The following is a 23,750-nucleotide window of genomic DNA, read 5'->3' as shown; positions in this document are numbered from 1 at the left end:
AAACTGAGCCATGCTGAACTTTGCAGTAATTCCATGTGAAGCTTGAATATTAGGAAAACATATTCAAAACTGGCAAATATTTTACAGCTTTGCTTTGGTTTGAATTTTGGTAAGGGGCATATAGTAATGTAGTTCTCCAAGCTGGCTATAATCTTGCATATATTTCTCAGTGGCAAATGGGAATCTAGCTCCTGCTATAACTGCCAGCTGTTTAAATATGATAATATTAAAATAGTGATTTTAACTATTGCAATCTTTTAAAATAATAGCCATCCGAATGTTTTCTTGGAAGAAAATAATATTAATGCTAACACTAAAACATTTATGATTCTCCTCTACAAGCCACTACTGTTCTCAAGACTCATGCATCCAAAACGTTAGATGAAGAAACTGAATTATATATTTGCACAGTCAGGCAAAATGTGAAGCTTACCACCATCAGTCTCCCTCCAACATTAAAAGGTATGGAATTAGGCAAGTGTCTGTTATCACCAGGCAGAGTGACAAAGCAGCTGCTTTAAGAGCATATATAAGGTGTTCCAAAACCTAAGACATTCCGTACACAAAACTTCAGATAGCATTATTTTACCAAAGGCCATGGTGAGTTTCCAACTTTTGAAATCTTATTTTATTTATTTCATTGTAGGTGCTGCCTAATTCCAAACTGACTGTGTAACTCACAATATAATTAAAAAATCACAATATAGAACAAAAAAGATGAAATCTGATGATCCTATACAAAAACAGAGACAAAATTTCATCCAAGGGGTTTCATCCATCTTTACCCAAGGCCTGGCAGAACAATCAGGTGTTCAAGGCCTTACAACCAATTGAAGATTTCAGGGCAGATCTCATTCCAGATGACAGATGCCATGACAGAAAAGGCCTGCTTTCTTAATGTTTATAGATGGCACTGTGTGAAGGCCCATGGAGTGTGCCAACTCTATCACTATATACCAAGCAGGCATAAACCATGGGGAACAGAAAATCCCTCAAAATCTGTCCCTATGGCATATAGAGTTATGATTACTTGATAAATATCACCTTTATCTCACCCCAAAGCATTGCAGTAATCAAGTCATGACTGAAGGGCTTCCCAATCCAAGAAGGACACAACTGACACATCAGAGGGAACTGTACACAGCCCCCTTTGGCTACAGCTGTCACTTCTTCAAGAAGGAGAAGTGCTACATAGTCCATGACTATATGTAAAACATCCCTGGGCTGGAGGGATCTTAGTAGCCACAGCCACTCATCCTCCTCATCTATAGCCAATTATCCTCCTCATCCAGATCTGCATGGCTTCTTGGTACTGGGACAGGATCTCGACACCCTTACTTGGCTGACTTAAGAACAAAAGATATTTATTTATTGCATTTTTGAACTGCAATAAAAGAAATATAGATATAATTGGGCATTATCAGCATAATAATGATACTGAATCCCAAGTTACAGATTTCTTCATCAGGGGTTTCATATAGATGTTAAAGAGGATGGGAGACTCCTAGCCAACAAAGTACAATTTGGTGATGAGAAAAGTAAAGTCCTATACTTAGGCAAGAAAAACAGTTACAGAATAGGGTTCCAGTTTTGTGCAGTAGCGCAACAGCCGAGGGATTGTGGGGCTCTGCACCCTACAGCTGATTTTCTGCCTGTTAGTTAGGAGACCCTAAATGGTCCAGAAGTCACCCCGAAGAGGTGGCAAAGTAGGAAGAAAGTCCCATGGATCATGGAGAGATGGTGGTTGACCCAATCAGTCCAGGAAAAGCCTTCCAGAATCCATCAGGAGAAAGGCTAGCCTAACTTTAGAGTCTAGCCCAAGCTACAAGCAAGCAAAGCCCCAAAGCATTATTTTAAGCTGATTGTAAACAATGTTCTTGGATCTGGGTAAGAACATCAATTTTCTCTATTCTACATATTAACTACTTTCCTGGAAAAAAAACCCAAGAAGAAAAAAAAACCTCTGAAAGTGAGGAGGGGGACCTTTCCTCTACCCTTCTGCAGACAGAGGCAATGAAAAAAACATTTTATGGGGGAGAAATATACTGAAATGAAATGAATATAAGACCTAAATAGGATAAGTTTGTTATTTGTCTAAAATCTCTTAAGATCTTTATTTTAAACTATAAAAATAGAAGATAACTCTTTATTTTGAAAACTGAAAAAAATGAACTGGTGCTGACATGTAGTGGTGGATGAAAATTAACAACAACAGTTGCTCTAATACAAGACTAAAGCCCAAGAAAAGCTAATCTGTTCTTATGATCTTTAAAGTTCTAATAATAGAGAACAGCTGTGACAAAAAACAAAACACTCTGGGCTACATACAAAATGAGAGCTATAAACTTAAATAAAAAAATGTGACCTTTCTGGGTTACAAATATTAAGTATCTGTGAGTCTAAAGTTGTTTGTAGAGAAAGGAAAACATAGATTTTTGGCTATTGTGGAAAATCAGAGATCTGCAGAAAGAATGTATAAAGAAAAAACAAATACTTTCCAGGAGGAGATGTATGAGATGATGCAACTAATTCAAACAATAATGATTTTAAACCATGAGGAAATTAAAAATAATTTTGAAAGTATAAATGAATCCATCTCCAATTTGACCTCATGGCAAAAAAACCACTCAGAGGATAATAATGGAGAGGGAGCAGATAAATCAGATAACTGAATATAAATTGGAGGAAACATTTAAAGATGGAACCTAATAATATAAGGAAGTATGACTTGAATCAAGTGGAGAAGGACTTACAAGAAACATTGGACATGGAAAAGATAACTTGTACTCTAAGACCACAAAATAAATCAGGATTTGACAAAATGGATTGCAGAGCTGTTGAGAGTACCACAAGAAATGAGGAGACAAGGGATGATGAAAGAAACTAAGAGAGAAAGAAAAGACCGGATCTTCAATGAATATGAAGGGGCAATTTTTTTTTACAAAGATATGTTGCTTGATTTGCCTCTTATATCTACAACAACATTTGCAGGATTATGGAAAGACTGATTCAACAGAATATATTGATTGGGAAAGATGTTTGGCAAAAGAAGAGGGCTAAAGTGAGAATTGAGGAATTAGTTGATGGGATGTATCAGAGAGAATATTTAAAAATTAAACACTTGTTTGGATATGGTTGAAGAAATAGAAGGATTTTAGCTTAAGAGGGATGACCCCCCCAAGTAATATAGTATTCTTTCTTTTCTCTTTTTTTAATTTGTTTTTTGATATGAGAAATATAAAAATGTTTGGGATGGTCAATATAAAGGAAATGTTTTAGATATTTAAATGTAATTGACTTTAAGAAAATTCCAAAGGATAATTAAAAAAATGTTAAAAGAGTTAAAAGATTAGATGATCGGATTTATTAAATGGAACATCTACAGATTAAACATATGTTTAATTATGAATAAAAATAACAGAAAAAGTTTGGAAATAAATGTATATTAGTTTAAGATGGATATGTATTTTAAGTAGTATATTATTTTTTTATTATTTTCTCTCTCTCTCTTTTTTTTACTTTTTAAGACATGAGAAATGTAAAAGTGTTGAGATGACCTGTACGAGGAAAGTAGATTTAAATAAATGTAATTAACCTTGAGAAAATCTTAACCAGTAAGAATGTTTTAAACATTGTAGGGAAAACTAATTTAAAGAATTGTAAAGTGGATTTATGATTTATTATATATATATATGTGTGTGTTTGTGTGTTTGTGTGTGTGTGTGTGTGTGTGTGTGTGTAAAACAGTTATAGAATAGATAACCTGGCTCAACAACAGTAACTACGAGAGGGATCTAAGTGTCCCAGTAGACCATCACTTAAGTATCAGTCAGCAGAGTCCTGTAGTTGCCAAAAAAGCAGCTCTAGGTTGCATCAACAGAGGGATAGTTTCAAGATCATGTGAAGTGATAGCATCGCTTTATACTGCACTGATGAAATACCATATCTACTTCTGGTACCATGATACAAAAAGATGTTGAGACCCTAGAAAGAGTACAGAGAAGAGCAACACAAATAATAAGGGTCTGAAGGCTAAACCCAGTGGTGGCATTCAGCCAGTTTGCACCAGTTTGGCAGAACCGGTAGCTAATTTTTTGTTGCCCAGGCCCAGAATGGACTTCCAGAAATGGCATCCACACAGAGAACCGGTTGTTCACATATTTGAATCCCATCACTGGCTAAACCATCTGATGAATAATTGAAGGAACTAGGTATGTCTAGTCTAACAAAGAGAAGGGCTAGGAGTCATTATGACAGAAATATTTTAATACTTGAGAGGTTATCACAGAGAAAAAGGTTGTGTTTTGGAATATGGTTATTTTGGGAGGAAGGGGTGCAAAAACCATTAAAAGTGCAAACGTCAAGATGGCATTATGACATTCATCCTTTTATGGTCATATGAAATTAACACATGTAAAAAGGGGCAGTTCTTTCATCACATAGTCATGCCTTCTATGGATGGATGGATGGATGGATGGATGGTGGACAGATAGATAGACAGACAGACAGACAGACACTGTTAGATTACCCCTCCTCCCAGATATCCTGTTCTGGGAATTTCCTTGTAACAGAAGGTAACATCATATATTTTTAATAAAATTCTCTCTCTTCCAGTTCCGAATATCTATACCTAAATGTTGCTTTTGCAGATTTAGAGATAAAATTTGGAAACTGTGACCAGTTCAGACACTGTAGCATTTCCCCCCCACACACAATTTGACTTTCTTTGTGGTTAGGAATTGCTCTGGCTGCACTGGACAATATGAATCCTTCAGAGCAAATGGTGGTGAAATGTGCAGCTGTCATTGGTGTGACATTCAGTACAGAGATGCTGCTTTATATCCTCCCGGAATGGACAAAAAGGAAGATGTATCAGACTCTGGCAGCACTGGTGGAATCCCGTATCTTTAAGTGTTGTAGTGAAAGAAAAGAATTAAATGTAACCCAGCACATGTTATCCAAAGAATCCAGCATCAGCAATAATGAATTGAAATCACTTAGGCAAGAATCAGGTAAGGCATGGACATGATTGAACAACATTCTTGCATTCTTCTATACATCAGTTTCATGTTAAATTGATGCTGAAATCTTAAACAAATTTGTTCTTAACTTCGCTTTTTATAGGAACAAAGGGAGCACCCAGTAGTCAAGTAAAATCAAGTAATATTTTATGATATGTCTGTCTTCATATAAATCCTTGACAAGTAAATCATAGTAGGCATTCACCATGATCAGACTGTGTTCACTAGCATAATGAGAATAACTATCATGAGAAAATTAGCTGCTGTAGTCATGTTCTTAAATTTAATCAGAAATAGAGCATTAACTATTGCTACACAGCAGTAGATTTATGCAAGTTGACTTCATTCTTTGATGGTGCAGATACTAAGACTACCTTATTTTTCAGATCTTGGATCAGTTATTTCCAATAGGCTCAAGCTAGAAGAAGCTGTGATGCATTGCAAAATCATGGAGTTTTGCACACCACTGTTTCAAGAAGCAGCCTATGAATTGTGGCTTAAGAATCAGAAAAAAGCCTTGCATTTCAAATGTGCCAGTTACCTGAAGTGCTTAGCTCACCGATGCAAGTGTTGTGGGGAAGGTGATTTCATTCCTTATCACCGGTATGCAGTAGATGGCATGCTTCAAAAATTCTATTCACAGGAATATAAGATTAAGAATGTGAAAGAGGATGTGTTGAATGAGGCTGCTATGATCCTTGTTTCTGAAACCCTAAAAAAATTGGAAGCATCCCACCAGGAAGGTAGGTATTAATTTGATGGTCCTAGTACAGCAACCTCAACTCTCAGTCTAAATATTTTCCTTGAAAACTACCAAAGTAGGTTATCATACAAAAGTATAGTCATTTTTGTAGAAAGCTCAAATATCAAGACAAGAACAATAGACAGGAAGATATTGAGAGAAGTAAATAACGAATGAATCCAGAAGGAGATTTGCAGAACTACAAAGCTGAAAAAGACAGTTCAAAGTAGTCTGGTTCTGTCCTCACTACTCGGTGTGTTTTATAGAGCAGTTAATATTTTCGCCTATTTGAATAGGGTAGGCATCATTGTTTATTTATAATGGAGAACCCAGTCCAGGCAGTAGGCAGAGCCTAGTCTAAGAAATATCTTACACTCTGCCTTGCCTTTTCAAAATGTGAATATTTTACAGCGTTTAACTGCAGGACTATTTTTCATTTTTTTTGTGTGTGTATCTATGCCCATGTATTAGGAATACAACTCAGTCATCAGAGCTGTGCTCTAAAGCCTGTACTGCATACATGATACTAAATTATCACTCTGTGGATAATTTTTATTAAAGAAATTTTTAAATGGATAAAGATAATACAAATTTTAAAAGGAAAAAGTAAGGCACGGAAAGGAATTAATAAGTGGAAAATTGCAAAGAAAGACATAGAGAAAGGAAAATGAAAAGGAAATGAAAGATTATAAAGAAGTGGCTTCCAAACTTATTAACAGCAGGTACAAGTATATTTGCAATAGTGGCAAATATATGTAATGTAGGATTAGGGTGAAGGTTTGTTCTTGGAGCTTGTGGGTTGATTTCCAAATATTTCGTTATTAGGCTAGGTAACTAGCGTTACAAGTATATTTATATTTTATGTCCTGTAAAATTACAACACAATTTCCTTCTTTCCATAGTCTACACTCAGCAAAAAGTCCATAAGAGGTGATAAATTAGGAATATCTTTGAAACCTTGCTGCTTATGTGTGAGATCTCAAACCAAGTAGTCTTTAATCTCTATCTGTTTGGCAGGGGCCAAGAATCAAGAGAGGAAATGTGCATTTTCATTATCACATAAGAAAGGACTTTTCCGAAAGAGAGGTAAAAATAAAATTATCCTTTAAAAGAACACTACACTGTGGCCTTAATCATGCATTCAGGCTGAGTCCAAAGGGAACACCATTGTTACTAATAGAATCAATTCACTTTTTTTTTCCAAGGCACTATTTTCCCCCCAAGTAGAAGATACAGTGGTGAGATTCAGCTGGTTCACACCACTTCATCAGAACCAGTAGCTATTTTTTTTGTGGCCCAGGCCCAGAATGGACTTCTGGAAGCGGCATCCACACAGAACCAGTTGTTCACATATTTGAATCCCACCACTCTGTAGATATTGCCAAAACCAGTTAGAGCATGATTAAAAGTGAAGCTACCACACACCAAGTTGAGCTGTTATAGAGATTTGTGGAACCTTAAAAAGAGGAATTTGTAACCTCAGCTGAGCAGCGCTAATTCTGATGTATCCCTGGTTTCAAGCACCAAGTGGCTCTGCCTGTGCCACATGCTTCTGTGTGACTGAGTACTACTCTGTCTCCTTGGCTTTCTGACTCTCCATCCAGAGATGGTGGTATTCCTGTGGGTTGGATAGATGAGCTCCAGCTCAGAATTTGAATCAGAAGTACCAAAAGTAGTAAGTACTGATTTCCACTGTAGCTAGGAGCAGGATTTTCAGCTCTTTTGCTATGAGGGAGTTGATTTAGTTGAACAGTGCTGGTGAAATTAGAAATCTTTCCAAGAACATGAATGGCTCCTGTGTCCACCCAAGGGCCAATCTGCAGGCCCATAGCCTTTTTAATTAAATCATAAATCTGCAACTGTCTGCACTTAATACGGGAATCCATGATTTATGAGAAGCCAATATTTCTGCTGCTTGGACATTTTCTGTGTACAAGCAAAGAGGGTGAATAGGAGGAAGCCATACAATCAGAAGACTAGGTATCATAAGGGATTAATGGAATGTTAAGTGGATCTGAAATGAGTAAGAGAGTTGCCATTTATAAGTAATGGGATTTACTTGTATGACAATAATAAAGGTAAAGGTAAAGGTTCCCCCGCACATGCGTGCTAGTCGTTTCCGACTCTAGGGGCCGGTGCTCATCTCCATTTCAAAGCTGAAGAGCCAGCGCTTGTCCGAGGACGTCTCCGTGGTCATGTGGCCGGCATGACTAGACGCCAAAGGCGCACGGAACGCTGTTACCTTCACACCGTAGTGGTCCCTATTTTTCTACTTGCATTTTTACGTGCTTTCGAACTGCTAGGTGGGCAGAAGCTGGGACAAGTAACAGGCGCTCACTCTGTTACGCGGCGCTCGGGATTCGACCCGCCAAACTGCCGACCTTCTGATCGACAAGCTCAGCGTCCTAACCCACTGAGCCACCGCGTCCCGGCATATATGACATATATGACAATATATGACATATATGACAATAGTACGGAGCAATGACAGGAAGACTGTTTCCATTCAGATCTCTTTATCGGTAGTTTCTTGGTAAGGAAATATTGTTAAACATCTGGCTTGCATAAATTGTTCCTTGAAGCATGGTCTGAAGCTCCTGGAATATTGTATCCAATCTAGAAATGCAGAGAGGATACTTAAAAAAAGGATTGAATCTATGGTTTTTAAAGATACGTCCAATTGGGTTGAAGCATAGCAGGAATTGGTATAATTCAGCCAATTATTTTATTGGCAATTCACAAAGTGTCTGAAATATTTTTCCAATATATCATTAGTAAGCCCGGTTTGTCTATGATTTGGATGACAGGCAATGAAAATGTATAAACCATAGAATCATAATGCTGATAGGGCCACTTAAGTCTTTGAGTCCATTTCTCTTCTCAGAAACCCACATTAAAGCATCCCAGACAGACTGTGTATGAACAGATCAGATGGAGTCCACCAGTTCTTTGAATAACTGACTCCACTGTCTGATTGTCATTAACATGCATTAGGTAAGAATTTCCTGCCATATTTCTTTATGGAAGAATAAAGGAAATAAGACTGATTCTTGTAGCACCCACTTGATATGTTTTTCCAGTTTAAACAGGAACTACTGAGGTATACTTTTAAATTTGATGTTGAGACAATGATGTACAGCAGACATGTCAAACACAAGGCCCGGGGGCCAGATTCGGCCCGCGAAGTGGTTTCATGCGGCCCGCGAAGCCATCCTGGAAACAGTGAGGGAACGGCCCCCACTGCCTTGGCCCTGGCCCAGAGACCCTCCTTCTGCCAGAGACCCTCAGATCTGTCCCACTCCTGCCCGGGCCCCCATAGGCACCCTTGATGCAAACGATGTAGAGTTGGCCATGCCCACCCAGTAGGCCATACGCACTCTAGCCACACCCACCCAGTAGGCCACGCCCACCCTGGCCATACCCACCCGGCCCCCTGAGGGCAACCACAATGCTGATGCGGCCCTCAATGAAATTGAGTTTGACACCCCTGATGTACAGTATTAATATAATTATCATACCACCACCAGTTAACTAGCTTGCTAACCAGCTTATCACAGAGCATTCTTCTGAAGTAAAAAGGCATCTAAAACATTTTCAGAACTTGTCAAGAAGGTTACTGAATTAACAAATAAAGTTAGACCAACAAGGGTTGTTGTTAAAATAACCTTCATTTGATCTGGTTTTTTTAAATATTTTTACTTATTTTACTTATTTTAATGTCTTTAGTTTAAAAAAAACAGTTTACTTATTTTAATTATTTAGAGATTTTTAAATTATTAATGATCTAAGAGGAAAAAATAAAAAATCACGGAAAAAAGAGACAGATACTTAAAACAGGGAAAATAATGATGAATTTTTCAAGACAGAGAACAAAGGGTCAAGAACTTTTGTAAACTACTGTAAACCCACACTTTGCAACAGGGAATATATTTTTTTTCTAGCAAACAAAAAAAAATCATGGGCCTACAGTAAAGACTGACATTATAGTGACTTGCAAAATATGTCATATATTTGAGCTTATGCCCACAGAAGACCCAAACTATATATGTATCAAATGTAAATCATATGAATTACTAGAATAAAAAGTAAAGGGTCTAGAAAACAACTTTAGCCACTCTGAAACTCAATGAAAATCTCCAACCTAAACAAGAAGACTACACCAAAATTAAACACAATAGAGAGCAAACAGCTTCTAAAAATGATCTCATATATGAACAAAAAGAAGAAAACTGATACACTCAAATTGAACACAATAGGGAACATGCAGCTTCTGAAAAAAAAATGATCCTATATATGAACCTAAAGAGGAAGACTAATGGAAACAGGTCATTTTTAGATGAAAACAGCAACCAAGAGTAAAGCCCCTACTACCATATCTACAGGGACGCGGTGGCTCAGTGGGTTAGGACGCTGAGCTTGTCGATCAGATGGTCGGCAGTTTGGCGGGTCGAATCCCGAGTGCCGCGTAACAGAGTGAGCGCCTGTTACTCGTCCCAGCTTCTGCCCACCTAGCAGTTCGAAAGCACGTAAAAATGCTAGTAGAAAAATAGGGACCACTACGGTGGGAAGGTAACAGCGTTCCGTGCGCCTTTGGCGTCTAGTCATGCCGGCCACATGACCACGGAGACGTCCTCGGACAAGCGCTGGCTCTTCGGCTTTGAAACGGAGATGAGCACCGGCCCCTAGAGTCGGAAACGACTAGCACGCATGTGCGGGGGAACCTTTACCTTTACCTTTACCTTTTACCATATCTACCCTAGCCTACTCTAGTGAAGCCCCTCTGGAACTGAACAATTGCTTTCATAGTCTCCACCTGGAAGAAAATATGCAGATACCTATAAAAGAGCAGTCATCAATAGTTTCTAAAAAGGAGACACAACCCAGCATTGCTATGACAGGAAGAATAATATCCCAGACTTCCCTAGGGAAAAAAGGGGGAATATTAGTGACAGGAAATTCAGTTCTTTGGAGAACGGAAACTATAGTCTGCAAACTGAACAGTGAATCTGTCTCCCTGGAGTAAAACTCAAAGATGTAATTGAGAAACTTACTAAAATAATCAGCCCCATAGATTACTACCCTTTTCTTCTACACATGCAGACCAATGACACAACAATGAATCTAAAAACAATAACAAGAGATTACAAACAGCTAGGGAAGAAAGTTAAAGAATTAGGCACACAAGTGGTGTTTTCATCTGTACTTCCATCTTCTATCTATACTTCCAACAAAAGGCCAAGATCCAATAAAGGAGCAAAGGATTTTAGAAATGAACCACTGGCTTAAAAACTGGTGTCAACAACAGAGCTTCAGCTTCCTAGACCATGGTGTGCTTTACTTACATGAAGGGCTCCTGGCAAGGGAAGGACTGTACCTCACAAGAATTGGAAAGAAAATATTTGGAAAATGACTGGCTCATATTATCAGAAGGACTTTAAACTAAAATTAGAACAGAATAGAAGAATAGAATAGAATAGAATAGAATAGAATAGAATAGAATAGAATAGAATAGAATAGAATAGAATAGAATAGAATAGAATAGAATAGAATAGAATAGAAGCTGGAAGGGACCTTGGAAGTCTTCTAGTCCAGCCCCCAGCTCAAGAAGGAGAACCTGTACCGTCTCAGACAAGTGACTGTCTTTGGTCTCTTCTTAAAAACCTCCAGTGATGGAGTGCCCACAATTTTTGAAGGCAAGCTATTCCACTGGTTAACTGTCCTCACTGTTAGGAAGTTTCTCCTTAATTCTAGGTTGCTTCTCTCTTTGGTCAGTTTCCAACCATTGTTTCTTGTCCTGCCCCCTGGTGCTTTGTAGAATAATTTGAGCCCCTCTTCTTTTGTGGCAGCCTCTTAAATACTATCATGTCAAGTGCTATCATGTCACCCCTATTTCTTCTTTTCTTTAGACTAGCCAAACTGAAGTCCTGTAGCTGTTCTTCATATGTTTTAGTCTCCAGGCCTTGGATAATCTTAGTTGCTCTTCTCTGAACTTTTTTTCAAGGTCTCAACATCTTTTTTGTAGTATGGCGACCAAAACTGGTTGCAGTATTCCAGGTGTGGTCCCACTAGGATTTTATAAAGCGGTATTTATTAATACTTCGTGTGATCTTGATTCCATGCCTCTGTTTATAATTGATAGGGAAGAGGGGTGGAATCTTCATGACCTTTAGAACCTGATTCCAGGCAAAACTCACTAGATAACCAATCACATAAGGAAGTAAGAAGTTAAGAGAAAGGAGAAGAAAAAAAGAAAAAAACATAGCGAAGTGATGGAAAGCATGGAAAACCCAGATACAAACTAGGAGATATAAGAAACTTACCCAAGACCCATAAACAGGGCTTTTCAACCAGTGGTACACATACCACTGATGGTACTTTGGCACTTGGCATGTGCTATGTGACTTAGATAAATGTAGCAGGAGGGGGATGAGCTGGTGGCAGCTCCAACAAGGCCTGGAGGAGAGTCAGCTGGAGCCGCAATGTTGCTGGGGCTCTGCTGAGGGCCCAGGATTGGCACATGCAGCTTCAGCTGATCAGTGTTTCCGGCGGCCTTGCAGGTGGCTGGCAAAAAATGGAAAGAGGGACACATAATTAAGGCAGAGTATCAGCAGATAGCCCAGATCTGCAAAGTTGAAGTCAGGAAAACAAAGGCTCAGAATGAACAAAGACTTGCAACAAAAGTCAAAGATAATTTTTAAAAAAGTTTATTTCAAAATATAAATAACAAGAAAAAAGTCAAGGAAACAGTAGGTTTATTTACGAGAGAAGATGGCAAGAAAATTACAGACAGTGGAGAGAGAAAAGAGCTGCTTAACTCGTTTTTGAATCAGTCTTCATGCAAAAAGAAATTATAGCCCAACTTATCAAAAAAGTTGATAACTGGCCTGATGGGGAGTTATTTAGGGTTTTAATATTTATATATATTTTCTATTGCTTTTACTGTGGGCAATAATTTAATTCTTTTTTAACTTTTGTATTTTTGTAGTTTTATGATATGCCCTGTTCACTGCCCTGAGTCCTTCGGGAGAAGGGCGGTATAAAAATTTAATAAACCTAAACCTAAACCTAAAAAAACTAACTGTAAAAGGCTAATTAGAAATAAAAATTAAAATAAGAAAGAAAATGGTTAGAGAACACTTATCTGATCTTGAGGAATATAAATCACTGGGATCTGATTGATTACATTCCAGAGTTAAGAACAGACCTTGCCAAACCAATCTTATTTCATTCTTTGACAAAGTGACTAAATTAGTACACCAGTGAAATGCTGTGGACATAGTATATTTAGACTTCAGCAAAGCATTCAACAAAGTAGACCATAAGCTACTTCCTGGTAAGCTAGAAAAATATGGGACATCACCACCATCCATCACCACCAGATGGATTTGTACCTGGCTGAGAAACCATAATGAGTCGTTCTTAATGGTACTACATCTACATGGAGGGAAGTAAGGTACTGTTTCGGGGTACAGATTTTAGTATTTTTGTTTTTCCAAAGTAAGTCAAGGTAGTCCTTGAGTTATGAATACAATCGGGATGGGAACTTCCATTGTTAAGTGATGTGGTCTTTAAGTGAATTGTCCTGATTTTACCATCTTTTTTTGCTTCAGTTGTTTCACTAGTTCTTTTTAATACGCTCTTGGTTGATGATAGTTTAACACTTGATTTTCAGGAATGATGGATCCAGAATTGGTTTCCTATGGACTTATTCTAGAATTGTATTTGTTTCCTTTACAGAAAAATCAGATTACACTTTTTTCTTCAGTGCTAGACATTCTACTGTTGCTGAACTGATGGAATCAAGTGTTGGTAAGGTGCTTGCATTTATATTTCTGATGTACAAGAACAGAGTTATTCTCTTTCTGAATGATGAAATTAGACCAAAGGGTTGAGATACCTTTTCATGTGTTATTTTTTTTCTTCAGACACATTTATAGAATGGAAGGATACTAGAATTAAAGCGCGTCAGCTTACTACAGGTAAAACTTTTAAATATGTTAAAAATAATGGAGGTTGTACATTAGATAATTGTGGACATGAGGCATCATTTAAAAACCAGAACAGGGGAAAGATCCGTCCTCTCTGATATAATATTCCAGGTGATATCTCTAACCCCAATCTCCTCACCTACAATATTTCTTTTTAGAAGAGGGAAACCTTTTCAGAAAGAAAAATGTGACTGTTTTAGTGTAATATGGCAATAGAGATGATAGAAGATATTTTCATTATTATAGACAAAATTGAACTGATCACAGACCTAGGTTTGAGAGATGATGCAATTGGGCCACAGTGGTCAGATGGGGTTCCTTTTTTTTTTGCTTCCAGGTGGATTTTTACTGGAAAGTTCATGATTTACTTAATGTTCTCCTGACCTCCAACCCTAATGGACAGGCTGTATTATGTTTGTAACTCAAGGACTACCTGTATATTAATAGTGCTGACTGCTGTATCAATTTGCACTGTGACTGTTAAGCATTTGAAAGTACACCTTCAAACATTCAACCTCATTCTCCAAGTCCTTCATTTGAATCTGTGAATATTAGGCACTTTATTACTTCAGAAGAAACCACACTATATATTACCGTATTCTAGGATGAGGCATTTACCTTTCTTCAACTTTGTTCTCATGTAGGAGATACCCTGCGGTCAACCTTCATCTTGCAAGAATCCTTTAGGTGTGAAGCAAGTAACTTTTATGTTCCTGACTGTCTGGCATCATTGGCAGTGAGACTATGTGGCACTTTGTTAAGCCTCCAACTGTTTTATAAGAATGGAATTATTTAGTATCAAAAACTCTCACTAATTTCACAACCAATTACTTAAGGATAGTTTTCCAAAAAAATTAGTTTTACTTTGAATTCATTATTTTTTCTCCAAAAATAGAAGATAAAGCAGAATTAGATATATTGAAAATAAAGGTGTGTGCCCTAAAATGATAGTTCCATGTTGCTTATCATTCCTTTCTGATGGAATTTAATGAAACTCACCATGTGGTGTCCCAGTAGAGTACTCTGTCATTCCTATCTGTAACTATAGGCATTTAACAAAGTAGAACGGGAATTTAGTGTCATTTGCAGATGACACTAAACTGGCAGGAATAGACAACACCTGAGAAGACAAGCTCAGGATCCAAAAAGATCTTGACAAATTTGAACAATGGGCGCTTTCCAACAAAATGAATTTTAATGTGGAGAAAAACAAAGTTTTACATTTAGGCAGGAAAAATCAAAGGTATAAATACAGATTAGGTGAGACCTGGCTCAAAAACAGTAACTGTGAAAGGGACCTTGGAATCCTAATGGATGATCACTTGACAATGAGCCAGCAGTGTGCAGCAGCCGCCAAAAAAAACACCCTATTACAATCATGGGTTGTCTAAACATAGACATAGAATCAAGATCATGCGAAGTATTAGTGCCACTTTATAAAACCCTAGTAAGACCACACCTGGAATACTGCAACCAGTTTTGGTCACCATACTACAAAAAAGATGTTGAGACTTTGGAAAAAGTTTAGAGAAGAACAACTAAAATGATCAAAGGCCTGGAGACTAAAACATATGAAGAATGGCTGCAGGACTTGGGTTTGGCTAGTCTAAAGAAAAGAAGAAACAGAGGTGACATGATAGTGTTCCAGTATTTGAGGGGCTGCCACAAAGAAGAGGGGGTCAAACTATTTTCCAAAGCACCAGAGGGCAGGACAAGAAACAATGGTTGGAAACTAACCAAAGAGAGAAGCAATTTGGAATTAAGGAGAAACTTCCTAACTGTGAGGACAATTAAGCAGTGGAATAGCTTGCCTTCAGAAATTGTGGACAACCCATCCCTGGAAGTTTTTAAGAAGAGACCGGACAGCCAGTTGTCTGAAATAATGTAGGTTGTCCTGCTTGAGCAGGTGCCTGAACTAGAAGACCTCCAAGATCCCTTCCAGCTCTGCTCTATTCCATGAGGAGGAAAATTTGATAAATTTATAGTGGCTCTTCTCACAATATATTTCACACACGCAGCCACATCTTATTAGACTGCATATAGGTAATTTCGCTACTAGTGATTTACAGAGTCTTCATTAGATTACCCATCCATCACTGAAATGAATTGTTTGAAATAGCACAAAGCTTTTCTGCATTACTGTTATTTTAACAGTTATCTAACCGATTAGATAATTCTAGAAGATACTATAAGTTACTAGTGAAAATGACCACAATCATTCTAACTGAATCAAACACACTGTATTGATAATATAAATGCCTGTATACTTCTCCAAGCTTCAATACCCCATTAATATGCTCCACAAAGACCTGGCAGCACAGAGCATTTCTCTCTAGCACTGAGTGCTGGAAGGGATCATGCCATGCCTATAGTATTGCTGTCTGCCTGACCAATGGGAAACTACTAGAGGTGTCATGAATCCTTGTTAAGTATTCTTCTGGTATAAGGGCTCATGGAACTTCTAGGAGAAAGTGGGTGGTATCTTGTTCTCAACATAGCGATTTTAACTCAGGTAGTAGTACATTGGTAGTACATTGCCAAGAATACTGATGAGAAAATCTGAAAGGATTAAGGGTATTTTGAATACTTGACCATAGATTCCTTCTTTTTAAAGGTAATCTTTTGGGTAAAACAGGCAATACTTCATCATAGTTTTAAGTAAAATAAGGCTTAGATCATGGGTCTTCAAACTCGGCCCTTTTATGACTCATGGACTTCAACTCCCAGAATTTCTCAGCCAGGCATGCTGGCTGAGGAATTCTGGGAGTTGAAGTCCATGAGTCATAAAAGGGCCGAGTTTGAAGACCCCTGGCTTAGATCTAAGAGCAGCATGTAGTAGCAATGGAGGAGAGAGAAGAGAAACTTCTCTCTTACAAACTTCTTATTTGTAACATGGGATTTAAATGTTTTCAATAAGTTTCTAGGGAATTAATCCATATATATAAACAGCATATGTACATTTTATGCAAATATATCCCTCTTAACAGTCAATATAGTGTAAAAGATATGATAGAAGACTAGAAGAGGAAAGCCAGGTTTTAATCCTCCATTAGGTGTGGAAGCCAGCTAAGTGACCTTGGACCAGTCACTTACTTTTTGTCCAAAATAGTGTGAGGCTTTGCAAAAAAGCCATTTGATAAATAAAACCCTTTGTCACATCAATGTATTAATAGTTTCACTGTATGAACTAGGCAAGTGCAATACAAGTGCATCTTGCAACTAAGCAGGACAAATACTAAGAGCAATAATAGCATATGTCCACTAACTCTTTTCTCTTTTTTGATAAGGCTTGTAGGCCAGGGGTCCTCAACCTGTGGGCCATAGACCACTATTGGTCCGTGGCCTACTTGCAACCAGGTCATGTGAGTGGCTGGCTGGTACGTGTGCATGTGCGCATAGCCCCACTCATGTGCACATTGCAGGCACTCACCACCTCACTCATGTGAGTGTTGTGGGTGCTCGTGGCCCCACTCGCATGAGCACTTAGGCCTCACAACAGCATTTGGGACCTCATTTACACAAGTATCAGGGGTGCTTTTGGCCTCACTTGTGTGAACAATGGGTGCTTTCTGTGTGTACTTGTGTGCCTGCCCCTCCCACAAAACCTTTCCCTCTTTCCCCCCTCCGGACCACCAAGCTGGAAAGGTTGGGGAACTCTGCTGGTAGGCAATCTTTTCTCTATATACTTCTGTAAAACTTGTGGCAGCCCAATTTCTGTTACATCCTTCTTTTCTTTGGACATATTCTGAGGATAGGTAGAAGATGCCTTATTCGCTATTCTTTAGCATGACTTCATGATACAGCCTTCTTTTCATCCCAGCACATAGCTATTGTCATATAACTTTGTATTACTCTGATCCAGCACGGATGTGATGTCTTCCCATCTTATTTGGACATAAGCCTTTTTTAAATGCATGACTTGTGGTGTTTTGCAATGACAACAAAATAGGGATCTGTCCTAACTCTTCCTGGGTGCTTTTGACCCCTTCCCTTCTAGTCACCAGCTTTCCCCCCCATAGTTTGGGCCACAGAAATTATCATCTGCTTATGTAATACCTGACTCATACTTTGTGAAGCAGGCATTATGTGGGCACTGCATAGGTGTGGTGGTCTTACAAGGAACTGCTAAAGGTAAAGGTAAAGGTTCCCCTGCACATGCGCGCTAGTCGTTTCCAACTCTAGGGGCCGGTGCTCATCTCCGTTTCAAAGCCGAAGAGCCAGCGCTTGCCCGAGGACGTCTCCATGGTCATGTGGCCGGCATGACTAGATGCCAAAGGCACACGGAACGCTGTTACCTTCTCACCGTAGTGGTCCCTATTTTTCTACTTGCATTTTTACGTGCTTTCGAACTGCTAGGTTGGCAGAAGCTGGGACGAGTAACAGGCGCTCACTCTGTTACGCGGCACTTGGGATTCAACCCGCCAAACTGCCAATCTTCTGCTACACATATCTAAAAACTGCCCTACCTGATAGGCAGTTTGTGTGGCATAGCTGAAATGGAATACTAATTTGTCAACAGTCTCCTTGAGCTATTTTTTAAGTAAAGCAAGAGAGATAGTGAATAAAAGTGAGCGAGGGACTGAAATGACATGAGAGAGAGCTACAGAAAAAAGTCATGGAGCAAGAGAAGGACAGAGGATCAAGCAAGTGTATGAGAGGAAAAGCGTGGGGAGCACAAGGGAGAAAGATGAGAGTGAAAAAAGAAGACAGAAAAAAGAAACAAAAAGAAACAACCGAGAGAAAATCATCTGAGTGCTAGGAAGCTGCAATTCCTGGTCTGCAAGGTGAATGGAAGCTTCCTTGTAAAGCAGAAGAGGCAGAAGACCACCTTCCTAATCTACCTATCAGGTTCTGAAAGATGGCCAAACTCCAGGGTCTACTCATCTGTCAAACTTTGAACTCCCTCAGCTTCAGGTGAAATCAGAGTAATTGAAGCTTGTTTTACTTGCCAGGCAGGTAGTAGTGGAGAAACCGCAACCACCAATCACTGCTGACCTGTTATGTATGGGGGTTTAAGAGATACATTAAACCACGGCATAATGGATACCACCAGGTGGCGCTGTACCGAAACTGCTGTGGCCGGTTAGTTTCGGCGGGAAACTAAGGTTTAAACTGATTGGCTGAGAGCGTACCTGGCCAGGTATATAAAGGTACAGGTAACCCCTATTTTCCTAGTACAGTTTCTACCACCAATAAAGAGCCGCTATGCTGTACTCATTGGCCTGGCATCTTTCCTGCGTTCCAGAACCCACTACGCAATATGACCCACATTCAGTTCTCAGGAAACTACTGGTTTTCCATGTTAATAAGGAAGGCTGTGGGGACAGACCAAATTTATGCTGGCACACATTGTGCTACTTTAAAGGCTGATGGCCTTAAATCTTTTTTTTTCAGCTGTCCTTCTTTTCTTTCCTTTTTTGGAGAACAAGGTATCCGGGAAACAAACTGAGTTTATGCGCAAGTTTTGTTCTAAAAGAAAGAAAAAGCCCCTTTCATTTACATTTTAATGGGCAGATATATGAATTAACTAACAGGATTGCTGCCTCGCGTATAAATTTAGTTTTGAAATCGTATTGGTTCCAGGTGACCCATTAACCTTCATTGCTAAGTAGAGGTTTCAGCTGGCAATTCCTGATCTGAGTTCATTGTTTTTTTATTATTACACCTGACTTGGTATCACACAGTAATTAAAAACTTGGAAGATTGTTAGGCTTCAGTATCTTTCTGTTTCAGTGTGGGTGAGATGTGTTAGAGATTAAGGTTACTATGGGAATTTATGGAAATTCCTTTCTTCTTTCTTTTTGGTAGGGCTGAAAATTCAGAACTGGAATTTCTAAAAAGGATGGATGAAATCATCTTGCTTACTGGCATGACCAGGAAAAGGATGGAGACCCCTGCCTCCCAGGACTGTGAATGTAAAGAGATTGTGGAGTCTATCACTGTGCCTTTATCTCAGCACTTCATGGCTCTAGGGGATTATGCTCGTGCTTTTTATTACCTGTTGGAATCCGCATCTGCTTATGTCAACCTCTCCCACAACTACATGGTAAGTAGGATCACCCATTCTTGGTAAGTAGGATCACCCATTCTTTTCTCTTCCAACCAGCTCCTTCATTACTCCTACAGCAAAGGATATTTTACATTCAGGCATCTTAAAGATGTCTGCATTTTTGTGAAAGCATTTCTAGATGCATTTATCCAGTAGAAGAGTGGAAATTTCCTCAAATTTCCTCTCTGTGATTTCATCCCCTCTTCCACAGGTCTCAATTCTTGTATTGGGGCAATAGCTTGATTGTACCTTTTGTCCACATCTGTCTCCCAGATGACACTCACCTGGGATCCACTCCCTAACGTCAGTGTGCTGGGGAAATGTGGCTTTCACAACTTATGCTGTCCTTCCAGTGATTAAAAAGGCCAAAGAGCAGAAAGTGAAACAGTATTGATGGTGATACCTCCTGGCCATTTTCTGTAACACTACTTCCTACAGTAGCACACTGGAGCAGTTGGCTAGAGGATTTAGCCCTTGCTCTTTTGGCAGGAGACTAATTTTGCAACAGATAAGCAAAATCACTTAATTAAAAAGGAAGATAAATATCTTATTGTGTGCTTGAGTGTATGCCTTCCAGTCAGTCTTCACTCCTGGCAGTTTTCTTGGCAATGATTTTCAGAAGCAATTCTTCATTGCTTCCTTCCTAGGGCCGGGAGAGATGACTGAGCAAAGATCACCCAACTTGTGCCTAAGATGAGGCCTGATGTCTTAAATCACTACACCCAACTGGCTCTCTATAAATAACCTGTCTACAGATTAAAATAACCTTTTTCATGTAGCTGAAAAGTGGTTATAGATCACTGTTCAAAACTGAAGATCAGTTTAATAGAAAAATTACAAGAGAAAACAAAATGCTCCAAATTCACTCTCCTTGCCAGAAACTTTGTAAAAAAAAGATTGGAAAGGAGAATGTTCAAAAAAATTGTAGCAGACTGCAAGAGTGTGAGTTGATCTAGTATGCTGATAGTTGGTGAATGATACGTCAAGCTTTTATTATATGTCATAATGTTTAATTTTAGTGCTGGGGGTGGATAAGCATGCCATTTTGCAAATCACCTTTTATATTTAAAGTTCATCACCTTTATATTTAAAGTAAGCTTGTTCTCTCTTTTCTGTAGGTATAGCTAACCAAAATACTGTTGTGCCTTGCCAAAAATACAAAGACCCAAATCACTTTCCCCTATATATATAAAAACTCTGAACTGGCTTACTAGGTTATCTTTTTCTTTTAAAGTTCAATATGGTGAATAGATGCTACATCTGAACCCTGGCTTCACCCCCTCTGTGGTATATAAATATTTGTCCTTGAGAATTAATAACCTATGGTGAGGAAGTTGGTGGTGGTTGGGGATCACTATATAGAAACATCATGCAGAAATCAATCCTTCCTGTTCTGTCATTCTTATTTGAGGCATTTACATATCTGAATACAGCAGAGAGCCTCTTGAGATCTTCGGAGTACAAGCATAAGCTCATTAACCAATTTGAGGTGTCTGTTTTGTACAGCCTGAAGGGAGAGGTAAGACAATTGTGTCTGGCGGTAGCCAATTGCATACTTACCACTTTTCTGAATACAGTAAAGCCCACTAGAATATCTCATTCTCTAGAGCTGCTCTGGCAGAAGTACAGTATTACTTCAGTTGTCATTTTATGATATGGTCTCCCTTCATGCTTGACCTATTATAACAGAAATTCTTCCATTGCCACTTTTAACGATCAGTAAGTCTCTCCCTACATTTAGATTCATTAGAGAAATGGCCTTAAAGCTTTTCACAATTAGTTTGTTGATTTGAGATGGATAAGAACAGGTAGAAGACCCTACAAAGTGCTGTGTCTTCTGCTGCTATACTATATAAGTATACAAAAATAATTTCATAGACGTACTTAGTACAGAAGAAGCCTCATTATTTTTTCATAGCTGATTTAAATATATATTCTGGTGTTTTAAGTATATTTAGCCATGCTGGAAGATCGTGATTTTACGAGGAGAGGTCTTCACACATTTTTAGGCATCATAAAGGAGATATACAAAAAATAATAATAATTTATTTGATTATCTACCTGCGTGTCTCTGTAGGTCTGTTACAATATGGGTCAAATTACTTCTGCAAAAAAACTGATAAAGAAGGCTTTGAGCTTACTGAAGAAAAAATTCCCAATAACTGTTGTAGGAGCCTTTTGCATGTTTATGTTGGAAACCTCCAAACATTTGTCTCATCAGAAGAAACAAACTTTATGGCAAATATCCAGTGGGTAAGGATACTGGCAAACTATTTATCAAGAGTGGATGTGGAAGGGCTGCAGTGGGGGAAGGGACCATTTTAGAACAGAACAGAACAGACTTGGAAGGAACCTCCTCTTCTCTGTGGCAGCCCCTCAAATATTGGAACACTGCTATCATGTCACCCCTAGTCCTTCTTTTCACTAAGGGTCCTTCTTTTCTTTTCTTCAGGTTGTAATTCCTGCAACCATTCTTCATATGGTTTAGCCTCCAGCCCCCTAATCATCTTTTTTGCTCTTCTCTGCACTCTTTCTAGAGTCTCAACATATTTTTTATAGTGTGATGACCAAAACTGGTTGCAGTATTCCAAGTGTGGTCTATAAAGCCTATAAAGCGGTACTAACACAATTTTACTCTTAAGAATCTCTTGAGCATACATGAATGGTAACTACTGGGTAGAGACCTGGCTACATTCATTTATACATAATGAGAGGCTCAGTCTAAAAGCAGCGACTCTGCTGATGAAGAATTGGACAGTGTCTGGGCTACTTTATGCATTTCATAGACATCCCACTATTTTTCTAACCCAGTTCTCATTAACTTAAGCCTCTGATCTATGCAAGAAAACTTTCTTAAAAGGGACTAGCAATCTTTTTTTTACACAGTAAATTTGCAGCAGAGCTTTCAGATGCTCTAAAGTTATGCTGGTTTGCTGATCAACATCACTACTGTATGAGAGTTCTAGAGTGCAATGCATTTCCTTTTCTCTCACTATAAATCACATGCCCACTTGTTTTTACTATTAAGCTACATTTAGGCAAAACTGTGGACTCAGCAGAGTCTTGGTGATCTACTGCTTTCACAATACTGGGAAGTACTGTAACTACTTTAATCCAAACTGACCATTCCTGTATGTCATGACAGCAATTGAGTATAACTGTCTGAAGCACTGATTCAGGTTTTCACAAGCATTTTGAAGTGGCCCTTTCATTTGAGGAACACCTTCACTTCTTCCCTTCCAAAGGAAACTTGAGCTCAGTGGGAGCTTAGGAATTGCCTCTTCAAGACATTTTTGATGAGTCTTCATTTGCCCTTCATCTTTCCTTGTTTATTGTTTATCAAATTTATGATTCTTCCCCAAGATGGTTGCTGAACAGTAGGAATATTTCTTTTTCCTGCTGATGATCTGCTGATTTTGCTGCCAAAGCTGGTTCTCTGGCAGTGACATGGGAGCATTTAGGAGTGACCCAACATGGCTTTTGGATGGCCATGGACCCACCCAGAAAGGGGAGTCTTAAAGAGTCCAATTCCCTGTGGGAGCAGTCAGAAAGTAACTGGTCATCCATCTTCCTTTTGGCAATTTGTTTTCTTAAGTATACCTGGGTTTTAAGTTCACTTTTTGAATTTTTTGTTTCACTTTGATTTTTTTTATGTTTAAAAGTTGACTGGCTGAATGTTGATTTATTTTTAACCCACTGCTGGACTTTATTTGTTCTTTTTTTGCCTTTGATTTATGTTGGTTTGAATAACTTGCTTTTCTGTAAGAAAACTCAGCATGCTCTTGGACAGTGAAAGTGTTTTCATTTGATTTACATCTATGTTGGACTTCACCACAAGGTTTTCACATTTTATTGCAAAATATTTGGACCTTATTTTTTATTTTATTTTTTTAACTTTGGATCAAAATATCCAGAAAATATCTTCCCTGCTTCTTTATTTCTTCATTTTA

The 23,750-nt window shown here is 38.6% G+C and overlaps 1 protein-coding gene across 1 annotated transcript in view; it reads left to right on the top strand.

Annotated features, from left to right (window-relative positions):
- Nucleotides 1-23,750, top strand: part of ADCY10 (adenylate cyclase 10) — a gene marked incomplete at both ends in the record, with an annotated part of 90,973 nt that overhangs the window by 44,046 nt on the left and 23,177 nt on the right. Inside the window, 7 exons of the mRNA XM_081325539.1 lie at nt 343-462; nt 4,737-5,012; nt 5,408-5,764; nt 14,396-14,438; nt 19,560-19,797; nt 21,212-21,319; nt 21,878-22,053. Coding sequence (XP_081181665.1) covers nt 343-462; nt 4,737-5,012; nt 5,408-5,764; nt 14,396-14,438; nt 19,560-19,797; nt 21,212-21,319; nt 21,878-22,053 — 1,318 coding nt within the window. The remainder of the gene's footprint in view (nt 1-342; nt 463-4,736; nt 5,013-5,407; nt 5,765-14,395; nt 14,439-19,559; nt 19,798-21,211; nt 21,320-21,877; nt 22,054-23,750) is intronic.

Source organism: Vipera berus (assembly GCF_964194415.1).
Source record: "Vipera berus genome assembly, chromosome: 3".
Lineage (NCBI taxonomy): Eukaryota > Metazoa > Chordata > Lepidosauria > Squamata > Viperidae > Vipera > Vipera berus.
Note: the sequence above shows the minus strand (reverse complement) of the source record. Positions and strands in the feature narration are given on the sequence as shown.